The following is a 12,956-nucleotide window of genomic DNA, read 5'->3' as shown; positions in this document are numbered from 1 at the left end:
AAGGTTCATAGGCTACAAACCTTCTAGCCCAATCATCAGGGATATTGTTCAGCATGAGACTCAAAACCTTTTTGAGATCCGCATCCCAGGCGTAAAATCTCTCAGGGGTCATGTCTCTGGCATAGTAGCTTGGCATGGGATTGGTCAGTACATACTCAAGTCCATTGAGTCTGACTATTTCAACTAGCTTAGCTTCCCATTCAAGAAAATTTGCTAGGTTCAGCTTGACCATAAGCTCAGAACCCATGATGATGTTTTGATTGTTGTTTGCCATAGTTAAAACTACAATTGAAAAGAATAAACAAATAAATAACCATTCACAGTTTCTCTTAATAAACTTAAATTCTAGCATATATGCATAATTCAATGTTCATTAAGCATTTTATTCAAGTTATGTGTTCCGGCAGGTGTGAATAAAATGATTCCAAGATCCTAAAATCATTGAAGAACTAAGCACAGTTTGTCGACTTAATCCTAAAACATCTTAGGTAAGCAAAAGCCTTTTGCTAATAGTCTAGAAACTATTCTTGGTTGATAGGTACGTCTAAGAACTTATTAGGTAAACCTGTCGATTTTGCCACGACATAAAAGGACTCCTTACTTATATCGTTGAGTTTCACCAAAACTAACATGTACTCACAATTATTTGTGTACCTTGCCCCTTTAGGACCAATAAGTAACACCTCGCTGAGCGAAAACTATTACTAGATTGATGTAAAGGATATCCAAGCAAGTGTATATTTTGGCATGGCACCTTTTAACTCAATTTTTTTTAAGTTTGGAACTTAAGGCTCTTACTATGTTGGTTAGATTTTAAGTGAACTAAAATCCTTAATCATGCAACATAATCAAGCTTTGATCTCATGCATTTTAAGACATATTTAAAAGCAATAAATAACTTAAAACATGCATAAGATAAATGTGATCTAGTATGGCCCGACTTCATCTTGAAGCTTTAACTTCAAAGTCCGTCTTGAAAATCTCCATGGGAGGAACCATTTTCTTCAAATAGGATAAGCTATAATTAAAACTAATTACAACTATTTGATGGTACGCAGACCATATTTGAATTGAAAAACAACTTTGGTACTTTAGACCAATTACATTCAAATTAATGGTACGCAGACCATATTTTCTATCCTATTTGGGCCATACTAGTCACTTCATAACCTGCAAAACAGTACATATACAATATATACCATTCACCCATTTATTATCATGAATGGCCTACATAGATGGTTAGTAAAACACGTTATGCATCACATAAATATTTGCAGCAATTAATCAAGGGCACCAATAATCTACAAATTATTCAGTCCTTATTAATTCTAATCAAGTTGTTTTAACCTTAAGGATTTGTAGACCTAATCAAGAGTTTATGACTAAAAAGGGCTCCCACTTAAACCAATAAATTCATATGTTTTACTAATTTTAAACATAAAAATGTATTTCTAGTCTAACCGGAAACATACAAATTTAATTAAAATTTAAAGCTCATATAAATTTATAATTGAATCCAAAAAGTTTAATTTAATTTCAGTCGTATTTAAATTAATTCATGATTTTAATTTTAGTAAAATAATTAGAATAAATAAAATTTATTATAATTACAATATTCAAAATTAAAATCCAAGAAAATAATTTAAATTATTAATTTTAAAATTAATTAAAATTACGTAAACTGAAATTTTCAAATTAAAATTTCAAAACGATCTAATCGCAACGCAACAATCCCACGCAACGCACGCCCATGGGCCACACGCACACAACCATCGCTGGCCATGTGCGCGCAGCCCATGCGCTGCGTCGCATCGCTGCTGCTGACCATCGCAAGGCATCAATCGAACACGCGAGCTGGTGCTCGCTGCGCGCGCCAGCGCTCGATGTACGCGAGCCATCGCTCGCTGCGCGCCCCAGCGCTCGATTTATGCGAGCCATCGCTCGCTGCGCGCCTGCCTTTCCCGCACGCGAGCTTGCGCTCATCGCACGAGGCAGCAGTATGCGAGCTGGCGCTCGCTGCGCGCGAGCCATCGACGCTGTGCGTAGCGCTCGTGGCACGCGAGCTTGCGCTCGCTGCGCGCGAGGCTCCGCATGCTTGCGCGAGGCAGTGCGCGCTGTGGCGCAGCACGCTTGCTGCCCACACGCGACTGCTCGTGCCTTGCTCTCGCCCCTGCCCATGCGCCCATTGCTCATAGCCCACGACACAAGGCAGGGCTGCTGCCTTGTGCTCGTGCACCATGCCCTTGCTCGCTGCATTCGTACCGCATGGGCGACGAGCTCCCTTGCTCGTCGTCGCATGCCCGCACTATACAACACCTCTTAAGGGTAACACGTAGCGTCCATTGCTTTGTGCGTGCAAGTTATATGAGCGAATCGCATAAAAATTTAAATTTAAATTCAAAATTAATGACAAATTAATAAATAATATTAATTTCATAATTTTAGGGCGAAAAATCGAATATTTATTATTTAATTGATTTCCGATTAACATGGATTCAAGTCTAGGTCATAAAAATTTAAAATTTAACACAAATTTACAATTTTTATGGTGGTTTTTAATCATAGGTATCTAATTAAATTATAACTAATTATGAAAATCAAATTAATTCTAAATTATTCCAATTTTCAACAAATTAATCATAATTACAAATTAGATTGCATAATTAACAAGGCTAGGCATTCAAACTTGTTAAACATATACAGTAGGTCAATCAAAAATTCAAGATTTATCAACAAGAATCGCAAATATTTAATTTAACATCTTAAATTTACGAAATTTTGCATTCGAAAAACTAAAACCTTCGAAAAGTCATAGTTAGGCTTCGAATTTGAGAATTCTGGGTTCGGCCGAAAATTTTTTTTTGTCAAAATTTTAGAATGCCTTTTACATGCGGAATTGACACAAAAATCACTCGATTTGGATGAGTAACGAAGAAACTGCCGAAAAACTGCGTACGTATAATTAAATAAACGCAATTTGCAATTAATTAACAATTACGAAAATTAATCACCCCTTTTAATTCTTGCAAATTTGTAATATTTAACCATGTTCATGCAATTTAGATTATGAAAATAATAAGAGGCTCGTGATACCACTGTTAGGTTATGATACATATGACAATACATAAATCATGCGGAAAAACCATAAAGCCAGGAAAGCATATTATTTACACATAATCATTTAGCATAGTATAGATGCATACACTTTGTAGCGTGCCTTCCCTAGCTGCGCCCGAACCGAACAAGAACAAGTCTTTAGGACTCCAAGTGTCGTCCCTCCGTAGATAGTCCACAGTACGTCCGGATCCGCCTCAAGATTGACCAACTAGAATCGCCCTTAAGGTGCTTAGGAATTTCGGTTATTATTGTGCAAGAGTGTGGCTGAATTTTATTTCAAAAACTTACCCTTTGAATACTTCAATCGTGCGTATAAATTATGACCCTAGGCCCTTATTTATAGAGGTTTGGAAATGGAACTGGAATCCTAGTAGGATACGATTTAACTAAACTTAGAATCCTACAAGGACTCTATTTAATTAAATAATCTTAATAGGAATAGGAATTTAATCATACATCAAATCCTAATAGTTTTTAGGAATTATGCATGGACACAAACACACACACGAGCATGACCCGCAAGCATGCAGGCCATGCCCGCGCACAGCCCACACGCCCACGAAGCCCATGCGAGCTACCGCAGCCTACGAGGCTGCCATGGCCTAAGCTGCGCGCTGGGCCTGCCTTGCGGTAGGCCTGCCGCAGCCTTGGGCTGTGTTGTGGCGCGCCATTGCTTGCTGGGCGATGGCCTGGCTTCATGCTGAGCCTTCGTCCGGCATGCCTCGTCCGATGCTTATTCGTACGATACGCTTCCGATAAAATTCCCGGTTTTCGGAATTCATTTCCGATACGAACAATATTTAATATTTCCGATTCCGGAATTAATTTCCGTTTCGAACAAATATTTAATATTTCCGTTTCCGGAATTATTTTCCGATTCCGATAATATTTCCGATTCTGACAATATTTCCGTTTCCGGCAATATTTCCGATTCTGGCAATATTTCCATTTCCGATAATATTTTCCGATACGTACCATGTTTCCGTTTCCGGCAACATCTACGACTTGGATAATATTTATATTTCCGATACGATCCATATTTCCGTTTCCGGCAATATCATCGTTTCCGGAGTATTCATTTCTTGCTTGTGACGATCTCAGCTCCCACTGAAACCAAGATCCGTCGATTCCGAATATCCATAGATAGAGTATTTAATGCCATTAAATACTTGATCCGTTTATGTACTATTTGTGTGACCCTACGGGTTCAGTCAAGAGTAAGCTGTGGATTAATATCATTAATTCCACTTGAACTGAAGCGGCCTCTAGCTAGGCATTCAGCTCACTTGATCTCACTGAATTATTAACTTGTTAATTAATACTGAACCGCACTTATTAAACTTAACATAGAATGCATACTTGGACCAAGGGCATTATTTCCTTCACCCCCTTCGCACCCACATTGGAATTAGAAGTTCTACTTATGTTCTCTGCATTATCCTCAACACCAACTTGATAGTCTTTCACAGCATTCTCATTAGAAAAAGCATCCATATATTCTCTATAAATGTCATATAAAGTTGATTTAACAGAAAATATATGTTCATTAGCTTCAAAATCACCATAAAGAGCACAGAAAGAGAACTCAATTAACTTCATTTTGTTCCTAGGATCCATTACAGCAGCCACAACAATCAACAAGTTAAGGTCACCCCAATACTTGTCAACTTTTCATTTTGAGTGTCATTCTCTTCATGTCAGCATCACTAGAAACAGAATTCTCATCCAACGTCTCCTTGATCAATGTAAGCTCAGGAAGAAATAAATTGGATGTAGGATACTCACAACCTAAATTTGAAATTGAAGTATTAATCATTCTAAGATATTGAAAAATTAAGTGTACATATAATTGGAAAAAAGAACAGCAAGCATAATAAAAGAACAATGAAAATATAAACTAAAAAGGATAACATATAGATTACCTGATATTATATGAGTGATCTCGCTGAAAATCTCAAGCAAGTTGCACACCTTTTGAACCATGTTCCAATCATCACTTGAAGGATTATTCTTGTAAGATGAATCTTTCTCTTGGTAGCGAGGGAAATCATCTTTGAACTCCAAAGCACAACGTAGCATCTCATAGGTTGAATTCCATCTGGTACAACAGTCCAATACTAATTTTTTTGCATGGAAGACGCATCTGTTTAGTTGTCTCACTAAACATTTGGATTCTAAGAGGAGTGGCTGAAATATGTTTCACAGAGTCTCTCACGTCATGAATCACACTCTCAATCTCAGACAACCCATCTTGGACTAGTATATTAAGAATGTGTGCACAACAACGGACATGAAAGAATTTACCATCATAAGGTAACTTCCCCAAATAAGAAAGACTCTCTTTCAACCTTTTTACATCAACATCATTATAGGAAGCATTATCCATGGTAACACTAGCTAATTTTCTCTCTAGACCCCAATCCTCTAAACATTTATAAAGGGAGTCTGAAAGAGCAGCTCCATTATGAGGGGGAGGAACTTTAACAAAGTTCAAAACTCTTTTATGCAATTTTCAATCATGCACAAAATGGCATGTAACAACCATGTACTCAAGCTTTTGACCAGATCTCCAAATATCAGTTGTAATAGAAACTCTTTTAGGATATTTCAATAGACCCTGAACCCTTTTTTTTCTCAATTTCATAACTAGTTTCACAATCACTTTTTAAAGTAGTTCGTGACACCTTTTGAAAATCAAGGGCAGCTTGTTTCATTAACAGGTTAAAAATGTCATATTCAGCAAACACAAAGGGTAGTTCATCAACCATTACCATATGAGACAAAAGCTCTCTTATCTTAGCATGGTCATACTTCCAAGGCTTCATGGTACTAAAAGAATCACATCTAGGAGTGCATGTTTGCATACTAAGTTGTGGTTGTCCTGGAATAGACACTCTACGTTTAGGACAAATCAGTAAGTGTCTCCCATATTGTGTAGTGGTACCACTTTCATTGAACTTAAAAAGTGACTTACAATGCTTGCATTTCATTTTCTTCTCACTGCCAATTTCTATGTAGTAAATTCTTCCCATACCTTGGATATCTTCCTTCTTCTTTTCTTTCCAAATTGAAGAGCTATATCATCACCATTCTCCTAATTTTCATTTGTGTTTCGTATGTCCTCGACATTAGTTTGATCATCATTAATTTCCCTGTTGTGGTCGCTATTTTCTTCTTCTGAAAGATTTATAAATAATCTTAAAAATGAAAATAATTAACAAAAAACTATTCAATTCATTACAATAATTAAAGAATTGAAGGAAATCAATACAATATCAAAAGAAATATTGAATTAAGATAAACAACCATACCTTCGGGGGACGACATGATTTGAGGCTGCAAAGAAAGACAGAGATTTTGATTCAAATCCCTTATTTTGCTTGAGGGAGGGTAATGAATTTACGGTTGTATAACTTGTATTTATCCTAGCCATTGAGATTTGAATGGAAGCAATAATAATGGAATTAAATTGGTAACAGGGAAAGCCCAAAAATTCTTCCTCTGAAAGTTGGGAATTGATCGATCAATCAAATCCTCAAATTAGGGTAAATTATACAATCATGGAGAAAAATCCCAAAATATATGATTTGATGAAATAATCTACATTTTTACGAGATTATTATAGTATAGGATTTATTCACTTTCTTCAAATAATCTATTTGTTGACATTTAAGGGGTAATGATTTTTAAGAAAGCTTATATTTTATTTTACGGATTTTTCATGAAATGACCCCGAGGTTTGCGTTAATGCACCAAATACCCTTAATGTTTTCAGAATGCACCAAATACCCCCGAGGTTTAAAACAATAACACAATATGCCCTTAATGAGCATTTTCCGTCCATTCCGTTAAGTCTCTGTTAGCGTGAATTTACTTTTTTGCCCATAGTCAACCATTTTCTCTACTAATTCTAATATTAGCACTTAATTATATTAATTAAACCCAAAAAAAATAATTAACTACCTATTATTAAAAAAAAAAACTAAAACTTTTTTTTACTTCACCCCATCAATCATCATCATCTTCTTCTTTCACCGATTAAACGTGATTTTATTGAAACTAGATCAATTCTAGGAAAACACCTAAACACCTAAACAATTAGAAACAACATAAATCATTCACAAAATCCTAAAAACATAAACAATTAGAAACAACATAAATCATTCACAAAATCCTAAAAACCTAAACAATTAGAAACGGAATACCTTTATTGCTAAAACTAAAATTCAATCCCAAAAATCGCTGATGCTACTGCTTTAATCTCCTCAAAATTCATATCTATGACACAAACTTTAACAAAAAAATTGATTAAAGGATTTCAATCTATATTGCTGCTCGTCGCAATAATCGCGGCCAAAAACCTGCAACCACCCTCTTCTTCTTCTTCATCATCTTCTTTTCTTTCTTTAACCCAAAAAATTCATCCAATAAATCAGATATGGTGGGTATTCTCAATCGAAGATCGAGGGTGAAGAATCTCCACCACCGTCGCAGGCTCCACCACTGCAATTGAGGCAATACATCGCAAGCTCCACCACCACTGTCGTAGGCTCCTCCCTCTCTCTCCTCTACCACCTCCTCCCAAATCTCTCTCTGTCTCCGATTTGCTTCGTTGTTGCGCCGTTTCATTCCGTCTAACATTGTTTCTAATTGTTTAGGATAGATTAGTAACAATTAGAAACTGAATTGGGTTAATTTGGTTTTTGGATTTGATATTTGTTTTTGGATTTGAGAGTAGTTTTGGGCAACGTCTGTGGAGAAATGGACATTGAATGTGTTTATTTTAGTTTGAGTTGATCTGAATCTTTGAAAGGGGAGGTAGTGGGGGTGGGGATTTTAAAAAAGCTTAAGGATTGTGTTGGTGAAATAATGGGGTAACTGTGAAGATTGAAAAAGGAAAGAGAAAGAGACAGAGAAAGATAAAGGGAAAAAAAGGAAAAAAAAATCAATTTCAATTTTAACGGAGACTTAACGAATGGACGGAAAATGCTCATTAAGGGCATTTTGTGTTATTGTTTTAAAGCTCGGGGGTATTTGGTGCATTCTGGAAACATTAGGGGTATTTGGTGCATTAATGCAAAACTTGGGGTCATTTCATGAAAAATCCGTTTATTTTATAATAAAATTATCTTTTCGAGCTTGAACGAGTCATAAACGGGCTAATAAACGGATTTATAAACGGGTAATTAACGAGCTATGAACGAGTACTCGTGAACTATATTATCGAGCTGAACGTAATGTTGTTCGAGCTTAGCTCGTTTACTTAACGAGCCTAGAAATTTTGTTCAAGCTTGTTCATTACTTAATAAACGAGCTTTGACCGAGCTTGTTCGCGAGTTGTTCGCGAATATATCGGCTCATTTGCAGCCCTACTCCGAACAAGGCCGTTTTGGTTTTTCTGATTAAAAAATGAAAAAACGGGAAAGGGAAGCGTCTTCGAACGCACCCTTACATATCATTTGAAACGGAGGTATCCGTAACGGCTTACGAAACGGAGGGAATATGTTGTTTAATGGGGTTGCTTGTACAGAACGGAGCCTGTGCAACACAACGTCTACTAATTGGATATTTGGAAGGGCAGAAGGCGATGCCGTGATCTCTTGACCCCGCCAGAAAAAATGACGACGACAGTGATGGAAATGGAATCTGCGGTGGTTGCAACGGCAATCGGCGGCGATTTTGTGACGGAAAATCCGAACACAGGAATCCGCTCCGCCTTTTGCTGGGGCGCATCCTTCTCTGCTTTGTAAGTCTCTCTCTATCTATCCGGATTATTGATTTTTGTGTTAAATTTGAATCATTTCTTTTTTCTCTTTCACTTTTTAGAATTACAATTGTTAAGAGAACAAATTTCTTAAAGTTCCACTCCTGTTTTCATTGATAATCGTGTGTTATTTATGATTTTAGGGTAAGATTTTTCGAGCATAATGATGTTATGTTATTTTGGAATTGTACATGAAAATCGTTTTTGTACAGGCAGTGTCTACTCGAGGTTTTCTAAACATCAAGTGGCTTGTGACCAAATTGGCCACAAGCCACCCAATACAACCTGTTTTTAATACCAACAATAAAGCAAATGACTGGTATTGGTACTACAAGTGTGCATTGGTATACAAAATAATCAATACCAATAAGAGGTACTTGCGTCCATTTCGCACACTAGCCATTTTTAACATAGACTTACTCGTGTCTACTCACTTACTCAAAGATCGACTTGATTAGAACTCAATTTGATTCGAGTAAAGCGACTCAATCGGATTCAGCTCAAACTTCAGTCTTTGATGAGTCGCCTCTAGCTTGCTAAAATGGCTTGTAAAAGCCAGGTTCATGTACCGACATGGAAATCCACACATTACTAGGCTAATTTGAAACAAAGGAAGTAATAAATTCAACGCAAACGCATGGCTTTAGGACTCCAAGTCTCCAACATTATTAGGATAAAGTTACAAAACTTACACTTCACTTTTATATGGAAATTGGTTTATACTTTATAGTTTTTGATGTTAACCTAGAATAAAAAGGTTGTTCATTATTTGCTTGCACATGACGATAACCAAAGGAGCTAGCAGCGTAACAAGCTGGTCACGATTGATTTTGGTGAAAGTTGATTAAAACTCTAGTCGAGTCAAGATTAATCATAAGTCAAAGTTGAGCAAGTGTAAAGTCAACTACCTCAAGGTTGACTACCTCTAGATCTAAACCATGAGTTTGGCAGTTGGGACTTGGGATTTCTAGGACCTAAATCTCCATGGCTGGAGGTGTATAATTCCTACTTCGTATTACTTACCTCTCACCTCTTGTTTCATTGGAGTTTTGACTTTTGAGTAAAAAATAATCATCTAGTGAGTTTTATTTTGTTTGTAGTTGAGAAGAAAAATTAGATTGTGTGTTTGAGCCAAGTCACTTGCTCACAACACAATAAGCTGACCTTTGCGTTGACGTTGGATGAAATCCCTTCAATATCTAAGTTCGCTCGAGCTATGTGAGAAAGATGAGATCTCTTTAAAAGAGATGTGTATGAGGTGCCTCGGGTGAGTAATTTGACATGCCTTGGTATCTCTACATTTTAGCTATTTATTAGTCGGACAATCATTGTCTCATTGGCATGAGTTGTGGAAATTTTGGCTTTATTGAGCTTTTTTTTCCCTTTAATTACTCCTTAATAAACATATTTGTTCTTTATGGGGTGCTTAATAAGAGGAACAAATGGGGAAATCATTTTGGTACCCGAACAACTAAAAGTTACTTTGATTATTTTTCTCGGTCTCAAAGTGGATATCTCTGAGCCGAAAATCAAGACATTTGAGGATTAAGCACAATGGAATACCAGCTCTTTTATCAATTGTAGGGAAGTTTTGTTGTTATTGTTTAATGACAAATGAACTAATTTCAGACATGGAAAATAGTGGTCTGCCCATTATATGTATACTGTTTCAAATGACAAGATAAGAATAGTACAGAGAGCAGGTGCTGCAGGCTGAATATATGTTTTAGTTCATTTTCTTAATAGTCGACTTGTGCTGAAGAGAGGGTCATGATTCAAACCTAAAATCATTTCCTAGGCCCTAATCATGATCCCTTAAGTAGACTATTATGATAAGGTGGAGATTTTTTGTTAGTTAGTTTGACAGTTGAGTTTTCCGTCTTGAATGTTTTAGTGAGGAATGTTTAGCCTTTTCTTTTTTTATTAAGCGGTAGAGTCGCATATGACATGAGAATTGTCTCCCACCCCATTCACCCTGTAAGCCATAAACTACTGAAAGTACACTGTATAGTGTATACTGCTGTCCTTTGATGCCCAACCAGACAAGGTAATTCTCCAATTCAAACTCAAGTCTATCAGCTAGCCAAGCTAAGGTTTGTAAGAAGATAATGGTTCATGAGTTAGGAATTTGGTTTTCATCCATCATAGAATATATATATGTCAAGCTTGGTATTATAGAGTGGCGATATCTTCTGAGGCATGCCTAGGCACAAGGCATTTAGGTGCTAGTATCATTACCTCAAGCAACTATAGGCCAAGTATGGGCAATGAGGTATGGGGCATAGCTGAAGAGTGTTAGGTGCTGTTATGCTGCACACATGAGTTGCTAAGCTCCCTCCATTATTCTTTGTTTGATTCCTCCCCCCCGCCCCCACCCCCTCGTTCCCTTGCTAGGGTGCTTCGTACAGAAACCCTTTCGTATGAGAATCGAGAGAACTTTTGCAAAGAAATGTGAAGTTTAGTTTGTTAGCAGTTAAAAAAAAAAACTTGCATCTCGTGTTTGTGATGAATGATGATCAACCATTCAACCCATCACCTTTTGCTTCACCTTAGAGTGAATGATGATCTTTGAAACATAGATATGAAATTCTAGTGTGCCACTGGACTTGGAACATAGATATGAAGTTCTTTTTGTTAATATAATTTAGAAAACAATGTAAAAGAGAGGGAAATAAGGTTAACTGTAAAAGTCTAGTTTATTGAAAAAAAAGGTCTGTTATAAAAGTCAGCATAGGAAGCTTTAACATTTGGTACCTTGTATTTCTGGAATCTATAGACAAGTTATACATGGTAATATCAATAATGCTTTATTACGAGTATGGATAAAAGAAAGCTCTTGTGACTTACACGCTAAAAACTTGTGACTACAAATGATTAATGTTGTATAGAAACATTATACTACGTAACTTCTTATCCTCTTACAGGCGGAAGAGGATATCTCTTTGTGATTAACAAGATAAAGTAGCTGAATTATCTATTGGTCAATATAAAACTTTCATAGTACTTTTAAATTTTTATTTGAATCTCCCAGTTCTCTTCTTTCATACGTCCTCTGAGTTATAACTGTTTTGCTGTGGTTTTAAGTTTTAATTTATTTTTTGCTATTTAATTTGATATTTTAATGCATTTTCTGATCCTTATATCTGTCTTTTTGTCCTCCTTTTCCATTGTTGTAGGTTTCTGTTAGTTTTGAATCTAATAGGGAGAAGATCAAGTCTTCAAGCTTCAGTTCTGACCCTATTTCTTACAGCTAGTCTCCCAGAAGCTGTTTTCCAGATATTACGGTGGCTTTAAAGATTTTTGGAAAATCTATGGTCTTCTCGAATTAGAACTTTTTCTGTATATGAAAATTACTGAAGAGAATCTCCCACGTTTTGTTGCAGAGGACAGTTTGGATGTTGGGTTGCTATTCTTGCTGTTGCTGCAAATTACTGCTTTCCTAATTTCTTCCCAGGTAAGAAAAAAACTAACACTTACATCACATTTAACCCGGTTAATCAATTACTACAATGTCATTTTCTTGCTTGCAGCTTCTTTGTCTCGCTTTATCCTTTTTGTTGTCATGCCGGAATGGCTGGCCAATGAACTGCGTCAAAGCATTGCTGGTGGTGTGTTCTGTATGTTGATTTGCATTTTACTTCTTGTATTGGAGATACATGCAAATGGAGGATGCAGCAGTTGCTTATGTAACTTGCAGTGCTGTGCATATTGGTTGAGTATGGCTCTTCTATTCTTCTTTACAATACTGTACCTATGTTTAGGATCTTGGTAAGTGACTGGAATCCTCGGCAGGATTATGAATCATTATGCAATTTTGTTATGTGCTGATTGAGGTACATTTTCTCGTGGACATTTTTGCCTTGTAAATCTTTGTATATGCACAAATTCTATTTGTATAGATCACCTAATAAAAGTAGGAAATTCTTGGTGAAAATTGTTTGCTGTTCTTTTTTGTTTATACTTGGTTTTCTGCCTAAAATTTGCTAACAGTAATATGAAATTGTTGTTTGTTTTCTATTGTGATTAATGAGAAGGAGTCCACAATATTTAAATGAGACACTGGAACGTATAAAGT

The 12,956-nt window shown here is 36.4% G+C and overlaps 1 protein-coding gene and 1 long non-coding RNA gene across 2 annotated transcripts; one reads left to right on the top strand and one right to left on the bottom strand.

Annotated features, from left to right (window-relative positions):
• Positions 1 to 4,638: 4,638 nt before the first annotated feature.
• Positions 4,639 to 7,997, bottom strand: LOC130470410 (uncharacterized). Its single transcript, XR_008930694.1, has 3 exons — positions 6,429 to 7,997; positions 5,040 to 6,294; positions 4,639 to 4,905 (listed from the first exon to the last, which is right to left on the bottom strand). It is a non-coding gene; the product is annotated as an uncharacterized lncRNA (long non-coding RNA).
• A 583-nt stretch (positions 7,998 to 8,580) lies between these two features.
• On the top strand, positions 8,581 to 12,815 carry LOC110795295 (cold-regulated 413 plasma membrane protein 4). The gene is made up of 4 exons (XM_022000298.2): positions 8,581 to 8,863; positions 12,058 to 12,165; positions 12,265 to 12,335; positions 12,412 to 12,815. Exons 1-4 carry the CDS (start codon positions 8,736 to 8,738, stop codon positions 12,651 to 12,653), a joined length of 549 nt encoding a protein of 182 aa, XP_021855990.1. The 5' UTR covers positions 8,581 to 8,735; the 3' UTR covers positions 12,654 to 12,815.
• The last annotated feature ends 141 nt before the right edge of the window (positions 12,816 to 12,956 follow it).

This window comes from Spinacia oleracea, chromosome 3 (genome assembly GCF_020520425.1).
Source record: "Spinacia oleracea cultivar Varoflay chromosome 3, BTI_SOV_V1, whole genome shotgun sequence".
Taxonomy (NCBI): domain Eukaryota; kingdom Viridiplantae; phylum Streptophyta; class Magnoliopsida; order Caryophyllales; family Amaranthaceae; genus Spinacia; species Spinacia oleracea.
The sequence above is the reverse complement of the archived record's forward strand: the minus strand, read 5'-3'. Positions and strand labels throughout refer to the sequence as shown.

What these genes read in the sequence shown, in the direction of transcription:
- LOC110795295 (XM_022000298.2), top strand. Translation starts at nt 8,736, where the DNA reads ATGACGACGACAGTGATGGAAATGGAATCTGCGGTGGTTGCAACGGCA. An exon ending in GGCGCATCCTTCTCTGCTTT is followed by an intron (nt 8,864 to 12,057) that starts GTAAGTCTCTCT and finishes CCATTGTTGTAG; the next exon opens with GTTTCTGTTAGTTTTGAATC. An exon ending in GCTGTTTTCCAGATATTACG is followed by an intron (nt 12,166 to 12,264) that starts GTGGCTTTAAAG and finishes GTTTTGTTGCAG; the next exon opens with AGGACAGTTTGGATGTTGGG.